We start from the raw sequence: 15954 nt of genomic DNA on the forward strand, positions 1-15954 counted from the left end.
AGTTCTAATGTATTTGTTAATGGGACCACACAGTCTACTCTGTGTCCAGTTTTTTGTTGGAATTGTGTAATGTGTGTTCATCCTATTCAGAATATTTGGCAGTGTCTTTCTTAGCCATCCTCTTTATTTCATGAAGTAGTGTAAGTATTCAGTTATTTTAATTGTTTACTGTATTAAGACTTTTTTTGGCTTTATATGTATCATTTAATGTTAAAGTTGAAAAAAAATCAGTATGGTTAAAATTTAGATTTAGCTTTGTTCTTCCTCCAGTTCTGAAAATATTTTAATTTTTTGCTTGGCACTGGGATTTAATAGATTTTATTAATACTACTTTTCTCCTTCTTTTTCATGTGTGTGTGTGTGATAACAGAAAGTGGGACAAGGAGAAACCACAGCTCTCTGGAAGGCACACCCATTTATGAGCGTCAGCTTTCTGGTGACAGTCCACATTCCTTGAATGCAGACTCCTTTTCCATGACTTCCAGCATAATGAGTGGCAGCATTGATCATTTGAGTACTGGATCTCCAGATCAGGAAAGCATGTTCAGCATGGAGTCCCATACAATCTTGCAAGAAGATAATGGTTCAGAAACTTTCAGTGTCCTGCAGTCTCCTGAGTTAGCAAATGCACTAATTAATGAAGAAAATGGAGATGTGGCTGATTTACAGAAACTTCCAAACAGTGACAGTGGCATGGGTACTTCAGCTGTTATAGATCCTTTGACATCTGCATCTCCTCTGATGCTCACAGAAGACTTGACAAGCAGTGTTGGTGGTGAATGTAATGGTGCTGTGGTTTCTGCAAGCAGTGAATGCTGTCCTGGAAAGCTGAGCCAGGAGGAGGAGGAGGAGGAGCAGGGTTTTCCTACATTGTGCAAAATAGATGAAGACTTGGATAAAATGAAGCTGCGGGATACTGAAAAATCTTCTGAAGATGCAGACCTTACAGACCAGATGTTTTTGGAATGTGGCAGTGTACTTGGTGTCCAGACATCTCTGACACCAAAGGAAAGTGATGAAACTGGTGAGGAAGACCAACAGCCTCTCTCTCTAATCCACAGTGCTCTGTCAGACCCTTCTGCACTCCAGTGTGACATCTCTGACAATGTTCATTCAGATAACTGTTCCATTTCTGGGTGGAATTTTGAAAGTGCAATCAAAGCTAAATGTAGTACTAGCACTGCTGAAAGGGTAGCAGACACTCATGAAAGTAGGACTGAAAAATCTGCCTCAAGTGATGAAGAGGATATTTATGGACATGGATTACCATATTCATCTTCAGAGACCAGCATGCCTGAAGTTGGTGCTGTGCCTGGTGCACAGGATGCAGCAAAGATAAGCCTAGATGAAATGGTGCTGTTAAAATCTGATCAGGTATTTCTTTTTGGTTTAATTAAAGTACCTTTAACCTTAAAAAGAAGCAAATAGAAACATTCCTGCAATTACTGTCCTTTATATCTCTAGAAGAGCAATTTTTTAAACTTGATTCAATACACAAGTAAAATACAACAGTATGTGTTATAACTCCTAAAAAATGTGATATATCTGACTTCAAAATGGGTGATGTGTGCTTGCAATGCAAAGAAGCTGTTCTGGCTGTATTATTCCCAGCTCAACAAAAATGCTGTTAGAAACCCATCCATTAGAGTGAACAGTAAAACTCAGTCACACTCCAAGGCTGCTGCTTGTTTGGTTCTCCAGTAGTCCAAATTCTGCATGATGCTGTTCCCAAATTCAGCTGACTTCATGAAGAATTAATGCTAATTATCTCACATGGCTGGCTTCTGCTTAAGGATTATTTTACCTCTAAATACTCAGAATAAGGATTGGTCTTTGCCCCCTAGCCAGCAGTAGTTAGTACTGTTTAAAATGTAGACAGTTTCCTTCTGTTATCCCTCTTTCTTTCATAGTTATTTGTGGGTAATCCTCATAGATACTATAGAAAAGAAGTACTAAAGTTAATTGTAAAATCTGCAAAAGAATCACTGTGACTTTTAGCAGAAGTCTTAAGAAGGAAATGCAGTTTTTGTAGGGTGGGGGAACTGTTTCTTTTAGATCTATAACAGCCTTGTATTGAGATCAACCAAATAGTAATTCATAAAGGTTGAGTTATAAGTTGTTGGTGTCCTATCTACTAAAAACTGCAGCCCAAAGTGCAGAAGATTTTTGTTTCAGGTTATGGTATTCTTACACTCTGTCATGTTCAGAAACCTCCCCTGGTGATGTATGCAGTTCTTGAGTTCACCTCATGCAAGCAATCAAAATTTAAGAGAGCAGGCTGTAAACCAGATTTGTGCAAGACGTGGCTCCTCTACAATACAGAGAGTACCAGAGCTGGATATTCAGCTGTCTCTGCCCTTCAGCTTTGTTCCCTTTGCTCATCACTTCCTAGACAATGAATAATTTCCTGAACTACAGGCAGACTTTACATTTCTATGTGTTCCTTCTTTGGAGCTGGATGACAGGGTGGAGGGGTTTACTTTTTTTCTAAATCTGTTCAAGCAGTCTCACTGTGCACATACAGCCTTAGAGAGCTGTGACAGATGTAGTTTTATTTTACACAAGGCAAATTTTTTCACTGATTAAAGTACTTTAATACTCCCATGTTTTAAAATCCAAACATGGAAGCTGCTCTTCTTATATACTCATTTTCTTATGCACTTGGAAGACACCTGACACTGTTCTGACTCTACAGTTTTTAGTTTGCAGAGAGCTGGATGGGATACTCTGGCCCTGGCTATGGCATCCTGAGCCTGGTTGTCTCAGAAAAATACATTTGGTGCCTGGACTACCGGGGCAGCCTGTACTGCAGTGCCCTTCCTGCGGCCGGCCTGCGCTGGCAGAAGTTTGAGGATGGGGTCCAGCAGGTGGCAGTTTCCCCCTCAGGTAGGTTGGCTTCTGCTGCACTGTTGTCTTGTAAATATAAAACTTGGATAGACTTGGGCACTTTCTTTGTTTTTTTGGGGTTTTTCTGTTGGCTTTTTGTGATGTTTTTTAGTATCACTTATTTTTTAATTATATGTAACTTGTCATCTTTATGAGATTACATGTATAGTTGAGTGCATATATAGGAGTTTATTGTTTGTTTTTTTTCCAAATAATTACTTCCAGAAACTTAGTTGTTTAGGGCTTGTTTCATGTAAAAGTAGTGTGTTGGTTTGGATTTCTTTTTGTTTGTTTGTTTTTTAAATAGTCACAGTTATATGGCTGCATCTTCACTACCTCTGCATCCCATGTTCTAGTTTGAATGGCTCTTTCTAGCAGGTTCACATTGCATTTTGGGAGATTTTCAACGTGCATTTATTTGCCTGGTTAAAGTGAACTTCAGAAGTAGCAGTTTAGTGGTAGGCAGAGAAGATAGAGCTCCTTGTCTACACAAAACCTTGATTTTTGTTGCAGAGCTATAGAAGTTCTTGACTGTGAGGGTGGTGAGGCACAGGAAGAGGTTGCCCAGAGAAACTGTGGATGCCCCATCCCTGGAAGTGTTCAAGGCCAGGCTGGATGAGGCCTTCAGCAATCTGGTCAAGTGAGAGGTTTCCCTGCTCTGGCAGGGGGGTTGGAACTAGATGATCTTTAAGATCCCTTCCCACCCAAACCATTCTGTGATTCACAGTTTTAAAGTTATTTTTCTTGTAAGTGTAGAACTGGCTTTGTGTATGCGTGGGTTGGTTGATTTGATTTCTTTTTAAATGCTGAAGGAAAAAAACTTTGAAGTTTTAGTACATTTGCATATGCATTTGTTCTGGATGGTTGTGAATGAGGATTATGTTGGATTAAAATTAAGCAGGTTTTGGTTATAAACTTGCATCACTTTTGGCATTCCAGATTGTTCCAGGACTGGCTTGAAAATACAAAGTTTCTCAGCCATTTTAATTTCCTTGTGTCCTGCCTTGCCACTACTTTTCTTCCCCGTCATCTCTAAAAGCACATGCCAGTCTTCCCTTCTGTCTGTAGGGGAAGACTTGCTATCTGTTTTAAGAAAGAAATTCTGTTTGATCTGTAGCTGAGCTTAGCTACAGCCAAAACAATTTGGGAGTACTTGTAGTAGGTGAGAGTGTGGCCTCATCCAGCTCAGTGTCTTTCCCTTAAAAGTGGTCCTGCAGGGTCCCTGCAGAAAAGTGAAAGGCATGGGCATGTGTCAGATTTGAATGTGGTAGTTTCAGGCTGCAGTTGATGGTGGCTCAGGCTGCCTGGGCAAAAAGGTTGTTCCTCTGCATTTCTTATCCTTCAACTCACTCAGCTTTTCATGGAATCTGTGGAAGTTTCTAGCATCCCCAGTTTGCCATGGATGTGTTAATGCCAGGAGCAGGTTAACCACAGCATGTCAAAATGGAATTAAATGCAACTTTGTGGAATCATTCAAAGGAAATTATTATGACAGTGTACTCTTCTGGTAAAGCCAGCAGTTAAGTTTGGAGCTACATTTGGTTTTCTTTTTTTAAGATATTATTATATATTAGAAGTCAGTTACTGTTCTGGTCTTGCTTTAAAAAAATTGTAAGGCCTTTTTGAACTTGCATTTTTGTTTAATGCTTTTGATTTGCTTTCCCCCTCCTATTAGTTTAGGTGTAGCTGGGACACATCACCTGTGGCTGCTGCAGTAATTGCTGAGTGCTATTATGTTCTTTCTTTGCTTCTCTTGCAGGGACTCTTCTCTGGAAAATTGAACAGAAGACTAACAAAGCTTTTGCTTGTGGAAAAGTAACTATAAAAGGAAAAAGGCACTGGTATGAGGCTTTACCCCAGGCTGTATTTGTAGCTCTAAGTGATGACACTGCCTGGATTATCAGAACAAATGGAGATCTGTATCTGCAAACAGGTACCTGAATTAATTGCAGGCTCTTTGAATTTTTGTGGGCTGAGATTATTAGATTTCAAGTCTGTGGGATGATGGCAATTTGCTATAAACTTTTATCCACAGCCAGGACATAAGGAAACCTTTTTATCTTGAGAAACACTTGGAAACAGATGTGAGATTTGGTGTAATTAGGAGAGTGGAAAAGCCAGTTCATGGCCACTTGTTTTGTGTATGCCAAGTAGAGTACATACAGTACAGGGAATTTATGGCATGGGGAAGATATGAGATGGATGGAGATAAATGGAAAGGGATTATGGAAAATATCAAAATAGTACCCTTGCTTTGAAAGTGGTATGGTGCACTGAAACAACTCAGCCTTAAGTGGGCAGAATAGGGAAAAGTAGATGGTTTGTGTTTTGGAAAGCACAGATCTCTAGAAGGTAAGAGTTACCACCTGATAATGGCAGGAAGGTATTCTGAGACAGAAGATGGTGAGGTGCTTTGGGAATATAGTAGCCAAGTGGTTTGTGTTCTGTGTGACAAGAAAGCAAAGCCACGGGGGAACAGAATGGGCTGTGGAGCAGGAATTGCAGCTGCCTTCTTCCTGCATGTCAGTGAGGCACAAACTGGACAAAGGGGTATTGTAGTGGCAACTTTGAAGTGGTGGCCTTAGTTTTAAGTTCTTCAGTGAGTAGAAGAGGATGTATTTGGAAGGTGTTATGCAAACAATATTCAGGCTAATTACAAGCAGCTTGGATGAAGGATGGTAGTGCTAGTTTTGGAGTTAAGGGAGAAAAGTACCAAGGACTCCAGGTGTGTGAGGCTTGCACAGAGTTACTAAGGAAAAATTACCAATAACATGATGAAGGAATTACTGGTGAATGAAGAGGAGGACTGGGTTAAGGGCAAACTGTATAAGACATATACAGGCAGGACACCATGTCTGAGTGGCTATCAAATTTTTATTTACCTTTCGTTTAATTTTGGCACTCTATTAATTTCCCTTTTAGGTTTAGTTCTCGTTGCACAATGCATAAATTCTTTGTGATTAAAAAAACTGTTTTAAGTATACATCACTGTTTCAAAGACAGTGTATTTTTTTTTTTTAAGTGTAGTAGTCCTAGAGAAATCAAGTGGCCTGCCTGTGGTCACATGCATACTGCCAACAGGCATGGATAGGGGTGATGGAGAGTAAATTTTGGATGCTAACCATACAGGGCTCTGTGGAGGTTTTAATCAATATTTTTCTTCCCTTTGAGAGATTGGTTTGATTACATCAGCTTACATTCTGCTGTTCTTAGGCTTCCAGATTTGTCTTTTGATGCAAAAAATAAATTCTCAGTATATCAGTCTTCCTAATGAGAGGCAGCCAGTGAAAATTATTGCTCCAGGAGCTTTTCATCCCCTTCACTGTCTTGTGTAACATTTATAACAAAAGTGTGTGCTCAGAGGTTTAGAAATGAGTGTTCTTGTTAGTCTAGAATATATTATACACGAGTCTGTTCATACTGATTTTGGCAGCATGAGGAGATGAAACAATAGCTGTGTCTCCTCAGATGTTTCACATGCAGTTTCATATGTGTAAATCAAGCTTCAGTGTAATTGTAAAGAAGACATGTTCCTGTAGATTAGCTGTAGAAATGTGTGCAAACTGCCTGTAAATCTTCCAGAACCTCTCTGTTCCTTTCAGTACTACACACTATGGCATGCTCTTTTGTAATTGCTCTGCTGTCACTACTCACATCAGGTTGCTTCTCTCCCTGGCATGTTTTGGGCAAAAGTTCTTCCATTACTGGCTTTTTCTTTGACTCTTCTGTCACCTCTAATAGAGGTTTTATAAATGGAGATTCCTGGTGCTGACACTAGAGGGAGAAAAGGAACAGAAATGACAGCACTGGACATGCACTGTGCAGGGTGTTGAAGGATGTATAGTGTCTTATTTTTTAGAGGAAATTATTAGTAGTTTACAGAAAGAGCGGTCACTCAAGGAAATTGTGATCAAATGACAAATGTTAGCATTTCAAGGAGATTGCCTTCCTCATTTTCTTTTATTGAGTTGCTTTATCTCTTTCCTTTTTGTTGCAAATAGCCGAAGTTTATAAAGCAATCCTCATTTTCTGATTTCTAGGCCTGAGTGTGGATCGTCCTTGTGCCCGAGCAGTAAAGGTTGACTGCCCTTATCCACTGTCACAGGTCACGTCCAGGAACAACGTGGTGTGGGCTCTGAGCGAGCAGCGCGCCCTGCTCTACCGCGAGGGAGTGCGCAGCTTCTGCCCCGAGGGCGAGCAGTGGAAGAGCGACATTGTCAGGTAATCACTGCTGGGACGTGCTGCCCATAGCCTGAGTGACACAAATGATTGTGCTGGAGCTCCCTGATGGTTGGAAAAGTATTGCCTAAGCTTCTGTGTCTGTATACCACTGTGTGTGGATATAATTATTTTAGCTGTCTGTCTGTGTATACTTCTTTCCATCCATCCATCCATCCATCCATCCATCCATCCATCCATCCATCCATCCATCCATCCATCCCTGCTATGTAATGAAAGGAATTGTCACAAACAGAAGCAGGTTTAAAGAGTGAGGAAAAGTTTTAAAATATCTTTATGATGTCTGTCAATGTGATTTTCTATTAAATATTCCTTCTTTAATCTGTGGCTGAATGGTTTTAAGGAGCTCTCCAGTTTTTTGAGAGTTTTTTTTTTCTTTTTTTTTTTTTCTTTTTACCTGAGATTCGATGTATGCATTTTCTTGGTCATCCACACACCTTCTGCACTCCTTAGCCCCAGATTTTTATAAATACTTTGTGTAGTTGGTATTTAGCTTTGTAGTTGATTCTATGCCCACAGTAGTTCATCTGTGATAAAGTTAAAAGCACTGAGTGTCTGCTGCTGGCTCTGAGAATGTTGAATTTAGTGTCTCTTGTGACATCAGCCTGGTGCAAGTTTAGGAAGAAATTCAAGTTCTTGTTATCAGGAGATTTTATCTACTGAATATCCTATTGTGAAACCTTGACTTCTGCTACCTCCCAGCCTGGTATTTGGCTCTTGAACAGTCTGAGAAACTACTGTGTCTTTGTTCAAATGTGAAATTTGCTCGTACTGTAATGAGTTTGTTTAATGAAAATACCTGCTGATCTACACCTTAGGTACATTTCATGTTCTTGGACTTTGTGTTAAAATTGCAGAAGGCAGTCACTATTTGTTCTTAAATTATCAAGAAAGGTTATCTGAAAGAGCTGGCCGTTGTTTGCTACCTTTTCAGTGTCTGATATGATCACCTCACCCTGTTGACTTTCTGAGCTTGAAAATCGTTTACTTATGCAGGAAACTTTCAGTCCTAAATTCAGCATTTATCTCTGTCACATAGTTAAGTTGAGTTTTCTCTTTGTAGTCCCTGAACTGCAGGTATTGTTCTCAGAACAGGTCAAGGAAGTTGAGGAGATACATTTATGAAGCTGTCTTATCAAAACCTTAAAGAACACAGCTCTTGATTGCTTATTTATTGAACAAAATAGGGCTTGTTTAGTTTTATTGTTATGTATGCAAGTTTCAAATCTTGAGTGATCTTTGAAGGACTCATTTTTGTTGTAGTTGTTGAATGTTTTTTACTTAAATAAAATATAAAGTACTGATTAACTGAAAATTTAATGTCAAATATGTTTTTTAGCTTGGTGACACTGAATTTCAACCGTGTTAAACTATTAGCATTGTAACAGCTTCCTTAAAATACCATTAACACAAATTTGTATTAAGGTTTTTAACATTTTTGCTTGTTTGCATTTCCAGTGAAATGCAAGCTTTGGAACCAGTGTGCATAACCCTTGGTGATCAGCAGACATTATGGGCTCTGGATATCCATGGCAATCTCTGGTTCAGGACTGGTATAGTTTCAAAGAAACCACAAGGAGATGATAACCATTGGTGGCAAGTAGGCATTTTTTTGTTTTGCTTTCAGTTTAGTATTTTACCTTGAGTTGATTATTTGTGTTGTTTTCTCACAAGATTCTAAAGAAAATTCCAATTAATAGTACACTTTATTCAGTATGTTAAAACTTCTGTGTGGCTGTGGCTGAAATCTCCTTTCTGTGTTTTCTGTAAAGAGGGAAGGAAAACCGTCCTGTGCTCATTCAGAGCAGCACTGCAGAAGCTTTCAAGAACACAAGAAATGCTCTGCCAGGTCACAGGACATGCTGTTGAGGCAGAGCATCAAATCTGGCTGCTGAATGCATCCTTTTCTCTTGTCTTTTAGTGCCCATCCTTTTCCTTAGCTAGAGAAAATAAATAATAAGTCACCATACAAAAGAATGTGTTTCACATTTTTCCATTCAGTTGAGGTTTCTTCGAGCCATGTGGAGCAGCTTGCTTCAGCCACAGTTCATGTGGGTGAAACCATCTCAGTTACTGCAATTGTTGTCTGGTATTGATTTGGGATTCCTGACTCTGGTTCCTCCAGCTTTTCTTGTTTCCTCCAGAGATAGGGATGGGGAAGAAGGGAGTACAAAAACAGTCTTACAGAAAATTTGTCAACATGCTACCTTAGTTACAAGAATTTTGTTCTATGTGTATGTATAATCCCTTTTTGCATGTGAGCGTCATGCTCACATGATGAGTAGCTTGGCTTTGAGGTTATTGGCAAACTGCTGCTCTTTTTGTGCTCTTAGAAATTTCATTCCTTTCTAGGAGTATCCCAGAGTGTTGCCAGCCTAGTTGTCCATGACAGGACATGGGCAATTGCTTATTTATACCTCCTTCTGCACTATGAATTAAAATGCCCATGAGGTAGTTGCAAAGGAGTATTGCCTAAGTTTTTGTCATGTGATTTGAATTGCTACACTGTGCAAATTTCTCTTCCTTTGGGAAATTGAAAATTTACCTCTTAGTTTGGCATGTTTTTAGAGGGACACGTCCTAAAACAAAGACCTATCTTAAAATGCAGATTTCTAAATTGATTGTTGGATAGAAAAGAGTTGTAAGCTGGTTTAGTGCTGATTTTGGCTTATTAGCAAGAGAATCACTCAAAACGTACCCTTTTTACTTTTCTCTTCCTACACTTTGAAATCTAAGAAATCTTCTGGTGACAGATTGTGCAGTTCACCCCAGAGCTTAATTAATTATCAAGAGCACTTTTTTTTCTTTTTCCCCCAGGTAAGCATCACTGATTATGTAGTGTTTGACCAGTGCAGCCTGTTCCAGACCATAATCCAGGCAACTCACACGGTGGCAACAGCAGCTCAGGCACCTGTGGAGAAGGTGGCTGACAAGCTGAGAATGGCATTTTGGTCACAGCAGCTTCAGTGTCAGCCCAGCCTCCTTGGAGTCAATGGCAGTGGAGTCTGGATCTCTTCGGGCAAAAATGAATTCCATGTAGCAAAGGGGAACTTAGTAGGTTGGTGTGCTTTTGCATCTTTAGTTTTTTTAAGTTAAGAGTATTAAGTAGAAGGAAATAACTAACTACAACTCTGTCACCACAGAAATTACCCATGGCAAATCAGAGGAGCTTTAACTTGTTTAAAAATTAAATTAAATTATTCATTAGCATTTGGTCTTAAATACTTTCTCATTTAAAGGGAAATATTTTTCATGGAAAAGTCATTGCCAACCAGTGAACTGTGCACAAGTTACTGCTTTTAACACCTACATTTGTCTCTTCTCTGGGATAAGGCAATCTTAAGCTGCTGAAGCTATTTTGTCTTGCACAGTGGAGTCTGGCTCATGATCACTGTGACTGTGCAAGACATAATGTTATGGTTTTATAGTGCTAATGGAGGGTTTGGTTTATTTTTCTTGCTACAGTTCTCAAAATACAATACTTATTTGCTACATTTCGTTGTTTAGGTAAACTCTAACAATGCATCTGGGATATTGTTTAACCTCATCACCAAATTGGTCCCCTGTTGAGGACCATTAATATTCTTTTTTACTCTCTTCTGCATTCCCAGTTTTCTCTGTGTGTTTACACAGGTGTTGGGAGGAGAATTCCCCCTCCCCCTACAGTATCTTGGAAGATTTTCATAGAAAATCTTGTCTAAAATATATTTAATAATTGATTGCAATAGAATTTCTTCTAAATTTGAAATAACAAACTTTAACAGAAAACTGTGTTTCCTATTAATGCCACTCATTCTTTCTTTCAAGGCACGTATTGGAATAATATTGTGCCTCGTGGTACTGCTTCTGCCACAAAATGGATTTTTGTGTTGGCTTCCCCTGCTTCATCTAAAGAAGGTTGGTAAATCAACACTGCAGGTGTGTAATACCTGATTTTTAAACAGAGTGGAATTGATGGTGTAAGTAATTAAAGATCCTGAACTACTTCAGGTATTGTTTGTCTTTTCTGTTTGCAGGGATCTAAAGTAGTTGAAGTAGGGTGGAAGTATATCTGTAAAACTTCTGGAGATTAAAAGAATCTATTACTCACTCTGACCTTTGGTATGGAGGGGCACCCGACAGGGAAATGGGTGGTCCTCAGGAGCAGCAACTTCCTAAACTGCCAAAGCATGAATTGCCAGAATTTGTAGTTGGAAGTTTCAGAGCATGCTTTGCTGAAATGCCTGTAGTAACGTAGTGCTTCTCCTGTCAGAGCAGTTACTGCAGCAAAATTGCCCATTATTGGTAAAAGTGAGACCCTGTCAGGGAATTGAACTGCTGGTTACAGCAGTTAGCAATTGCATTATCTAAGTACACTGGCTTTAGTGGCAAAAATGTGGTTTAGAGCTGAAAAAGAATGCTGCTTTTCAAAGGCTATTATTGAGGATATAAAAGAGCAAAAGAATAAAGAGAGGTGATAGTGCACTGTTACATGTCTTCTCTCTATTCGTTCCTTCAAATGAAACATTTCTTTAAATGAGATCACTTACTACTTCCTTTATTTGAGAAATGGAGTATTTAAGTGCCTAAATAAGGGCTTAGGATGTGTATTTGTACTTCAAAGCCTTACCCTGTGAGCATAGCCAAGAAGCTTTAGTTTTGCCTTCAAATGTACTGATAATTTTTTTTTCAGAAAAAGTAGATGTGTAAGCTTTCTCAGAGTGGATTAGGAATTATTTTAATAACAGAAGTGTCCTTTCCATAGGAAGCTTTCTGTGGCTCTGCCAAAGCAACAAGGATCTGTTTTGTGTCAGTGATCAGAATCCTCATTTTCGTCCTTCTACGGTGCAGCTGCCACCGGAGGCTGAAATGGTGCACTACTCTGCCTGCCAGGATGCCATCTGGGCCTTGGATAGTCTTGGGCAGATATTTATCAGAACACTTTCCTCCAGCTGCCCAACAGGGATGCACTGGACAAAACTGGATCTCTCCCAGCTAGGTAGGACATTTTTAGTGAGTAGATTGTCTCTTAAGCACACCATATTTTCCACAAATCACTCAGTTTACTGATGTGGAATATAACATTTACTGGCAGGTGATTGTAAAATATCAGGAACAGATGTGACTTTCAAAGAATGTTCTGTTTAGCCCTTTCCTGGAGACAAAAAGATTCCTGTTTGCAAGGTACTTTAGTGCATCTTGTGTTGGTCAGTCTGAAGTGGCTCGGCCTGACACGGTGCTGTGCAGGGGCTCCAGCAGCTCTATCTAGGCTGGCTCTTGTACCTCAGTGCAGCCACAGTCACCTGATCTAGGGCACAAACGTCTGAATTTTATGGTTAAATACATTTTTAACTCCTGCCAAGGAAGAATTATGCTCCAAGAGTTGAATCATTCATGAATGATGCAGCTGATAGCACTCATGTTGAGATTTATAGTGATGTAAACATTCAGTATAATGCTCAGAATGTGATGGTGGTTAACTGCTCTTTTCATTTGCTCAGGTGCTTGACCATGATTTGATCATTGAAATGTAATCACAGTTTGGAGTGTGGTTCTGGGGTAATCAAGTTATTTGCCACCTTCATAAGTAGTATTCTCATCAGATTTATTTGTTTAATAGTCTGACTGTTAGAACATTCTTATATTTGTGCTAATCTGCACACCTCTTTCAGGTGAAGAGAAAGGAAATTGAGATTGTGCACCATTCTCTCACCATTTTAAAAATAATTCAACTGGTTTGCAATATTGCCATTTTTGATGGCTGTGTTCATGACTGGTCTGATAACAGACAAGCAGTTTTAACTTAAGGTTTAAGGAAAGGCAGACACAGCTGACAGAGTTTAAGCTTCGTGTACAATTTTAGTGTATAGTTTATAATATTTAATGGAAAAATTATAAACTGTGTCTTTTAAAATTAACTTGTTTTTCAGTTGTACACCAGTTATTTTTCAGACCTGATTATTTGGTTCCAAATCACCATACTTTAAACACTGATGCTTTTTTACTGACCTACAGGATAAATTTGGCCACTTTGTCCTTCTCATGATCCTTAGTGTGGTTTGAAACTCTTCTCATGAACCACTGCTTTTTAGCAGTTTAGACAGTAATTGTTTAACTGAAAAAATAAGTAACTTCTAGTCATTGTCTGAAAATCTCAGAAGAATTCATATAGGAAATCAGTGTAATTGGTGTTAGCTGCCTGTAATACCTGGCCTGTGAACTTCAGCAGTTCTGAAATTCAGCCTTTACATTCAGCTGTTCTCTCAGCTCTGGCACATGGTGGTGGCATAGTAGAGATTTGAGGTCAGGAGATACTCAAACACTCCTCTGTACCTGTCACTGTGAGTTAGCACTGAAATGTGAAAATGTTTTAGGCATTTTTTCTCCATTTAATTGCATGTGGTACATCACAGCTTGACAAGTGCATATCCATGGCTATAATAGAAAAGCCTTTATTTGTTCTAATGGGGCTGAAGCAATGGGACAGCTATTGTTATTGTGTCAAGTGTATGTTTAAGTTTACTCCAGAAACATGAGGACTGTGACTGCAGAGGGCAGGCAGGGTGGGAGCAACTTTCTGTAAAGTGCAGTTCAGAATTCTGGATGGAAGTGATGGGGTTTACCAGCATTAGGTTGAAATACTCTTATGATGTTGGTAGTATCTTGCCTTTTGCAATATGTTCTGGGAGTAGCACCCAGTAGGTTATTTTGATTAGCATTCCACTATCACTATCAAGGTTTCTAAACACAGTAGAATGACCTTTAGGTTTGAACAATAAACAATGCTGCTGGTTCATGCTACTTGCTCTAAAACAGTTGGTGAGTGTGGTTAACATGACCTTGTCCCAAGATACAAATGGTAGGTGGGAGGAGGGAGAAACCCCAAAACATTTACATAAGGGCTGTGTTTTTGAATATCAAATTGTACTGTAGACGTAAATAATACCAGCTCTGCTGGGTAGGTGATATGTGATTCCAGCTTTGAGTGCCTGATGCTTGTCTGGATCAGAACACTTGGACAGCTGAGGTATCATGTGACAAAGCCTTTGAGGCATACTTTATTAGAAGGAATAACAAGGTTTTAAGTAAGATTTTGGCTTTGCAGCTCAAAGTCAAGTCTCTGCCTACATAAGAAAATTACTATAGATGTTCTCATCCCAAGCAGTTGGAGTTTTTGTTTGTCATTTTGGTTTTTATATGAAGCTGTCTGTTAAAAGAAATTTTTGGGTGAGATAGATTGATTTCTATTCCTGTGATCCAGAAAATTAAATAATTCTGGTTAATGAGATCTGTTCACCACAGATAATTAAAAGATAAAGCTCTGTTGTGCTGTTGTTTTCTGTTCTTTTCCCCAGCAAGCCCTTACAATTGGGAATATTGCATTCTGCAGCAATAAATACTTTGAACTTGCACTCTGTGGGATAAAATTCCAAGCCTCTCTTTAAGGAATGCTGTGTCTGATGCACTTTACAAGGATTTGTTGCCAAATTTCACATCCCTGAAAACAGAGCTGTTACCAAGAATGGGATATCCCAAGCAGCACTGGCGTGTTCAGTCAACCAGCAAGGCCTATTTTTAGAGCCTTTAGTTTGGAGTCTGACCAGAGCATTCCTTCTGTAGTGGATCTGTACTGCTTGGGTCCCACTTTCTTTGGAACTTGTTTTCCATGACTTAGCTTTGTTTTCTCCAACATGGGGTGAAAAAAGGAAATCAAATGTTAGATACATTACGTCATGTGGCTATTTTAAAGTTATTTTGAAAGAGTAAGAGTTTCAGTAGACAGTTAACTAGCAGTTCTTTTTAGTCTAAAATACCAGGTTTGCATCTCTACTGTCTTTGCAGGAATTTAGACTAAACCCAAACACAGACCACATCAAAATTCCAACACACACTTATTTGGCAGCTTTGTTTTGATGGTGCTGACAGGGTTAAAATACTGCTGCACATTTGAGATTGGTGTAATAAATATGTACAGTGGTGAATATAAATCCATTTGAAAATGAGTTCCTTTATTTACAGATGTGACACTGGTATGTTAACACTGAAATGCATAACCCATATGCTCTCATATTTTTGAAATGCTGCTGCTATTAGGAATGTTCTTGCTGAGTGTATTATCAGATTGACACCTTTAAAAGTCTCCAAGCATGGCCAGCTACAGAGAAGAGTTCACATTAGGTCATGTGAAAGTTTGTCTAGGCACTGATAACATTTGTCATGGAATGGTTCCCTGCTTGAATTTGGTTATTGGAATAGAGTATTTATAATGTGCTTTAGAAATTGCACTCTCCTATGACTAAAACATTTAGGTTTAGAGGAGAAATTTCTCACATATGTACTACCTGTTGGTTTTGTTCATTGTATCCAGCAATTTTTTTTATTCTCCCACAAGTTGTATTAACTTCTAATCATTTTTATGTGACTAAAGCTTGTTTAATACAATGAAGTCTAAATACAAGTTGTGATTGTTAGCTGAATTTGAAGGGAAAATGCCAGGTTGCTGATAATCTCTTTGTTATTAGGTGGTGTAAAGCTGATCAGCTTGACCTGTGGAAATCAGCATGTTTGGGCCTGTGACACCAATGGTGGCATTTATTTCCGTGTGGGAACTCAACCTCTTAACCCAAGTTTGATGCTTCCTGCCTGGATAATGATTGAGCCACCCATACAGGTAAAATGTTGATTGCAATTCTTTGTAACCCGTGGTTTAGCTCTATGCTAAACAATAAAACAGTCATTTTAGAATTCATGGGAAACAGCAGAACCAGGTTTTATAGTATGGAATTGAGCTAAGCTGAGAACCCTCTGTGTGCTAAGCAAGGCTGGATGGACAAACAGCACAGAGCAGAG

The 15954-nt window shown here is 39.1% G+C and overlaps 1 protein-coding gene across 2 annotated transcripts in view; it reads left to right on the forward strand.

Annotated features, from left to right (window-relative positions):
* Nucleotides 1-15954, forward strand: part of TECPR2 (tectonin beta-propeller repeat containing 2) — a 42702-nt gene that overhangs the window by 12007 nt on the left and 14741 nt on the right. For both annotated transcript variants that reach the window (XM_059474367.1, XM_059474368.1), the window contains exons 9-17: nucleotides 371-1374; nucleotides 2703-2886; nucleotides 4646-4819; nucleotides 6927-7107; nucleotides 8584-8725; nucleotides 9943-10183; nucleotides 10933-11022; nucleotides 11870-12103; nucleotides 15627-15775. In XM_059474367.1, the coding sequence (XP_059330350.1) occupies nucleotides 371-1374; nucleotides 2703-2886; nucleotides 4646-4819; nucleotides 6927-7107; nucleotides 8584-8725; nucleotides 9943-10183; nucleotides 10933-11022; nucleotides 11870-12103; nucleotides 15627-15775 (2399 nt within the window). The remainder of the gene's footprint in view (nucleotides 1-370; nucleotides 1375-2702; nucleotides 2887-4645; nucleotides 4820-6926; nucleotides 7108-8583; nucleotides 8726-9942; nucleotides 10184-10932; nucleotides 11023-11869; nucleotides 12104-15626; nucleotides 15776-15954) is intronic.

This window comes from Ammospiza nelsoni, chromosome 6 (genome assembly GCF_027579445.1).
Source record: "Ammospiza nelsoni isolate bAmmNel1 chromosome 6, bAmmNel1.pri, whole genome shotgun sequence".
Lineage (NCBI taxonomy): Eukaryota > Metazoa > Chordata > Aves > Passeriformes > Passerellidae > Ammospiza > Ammospiza nelsoni.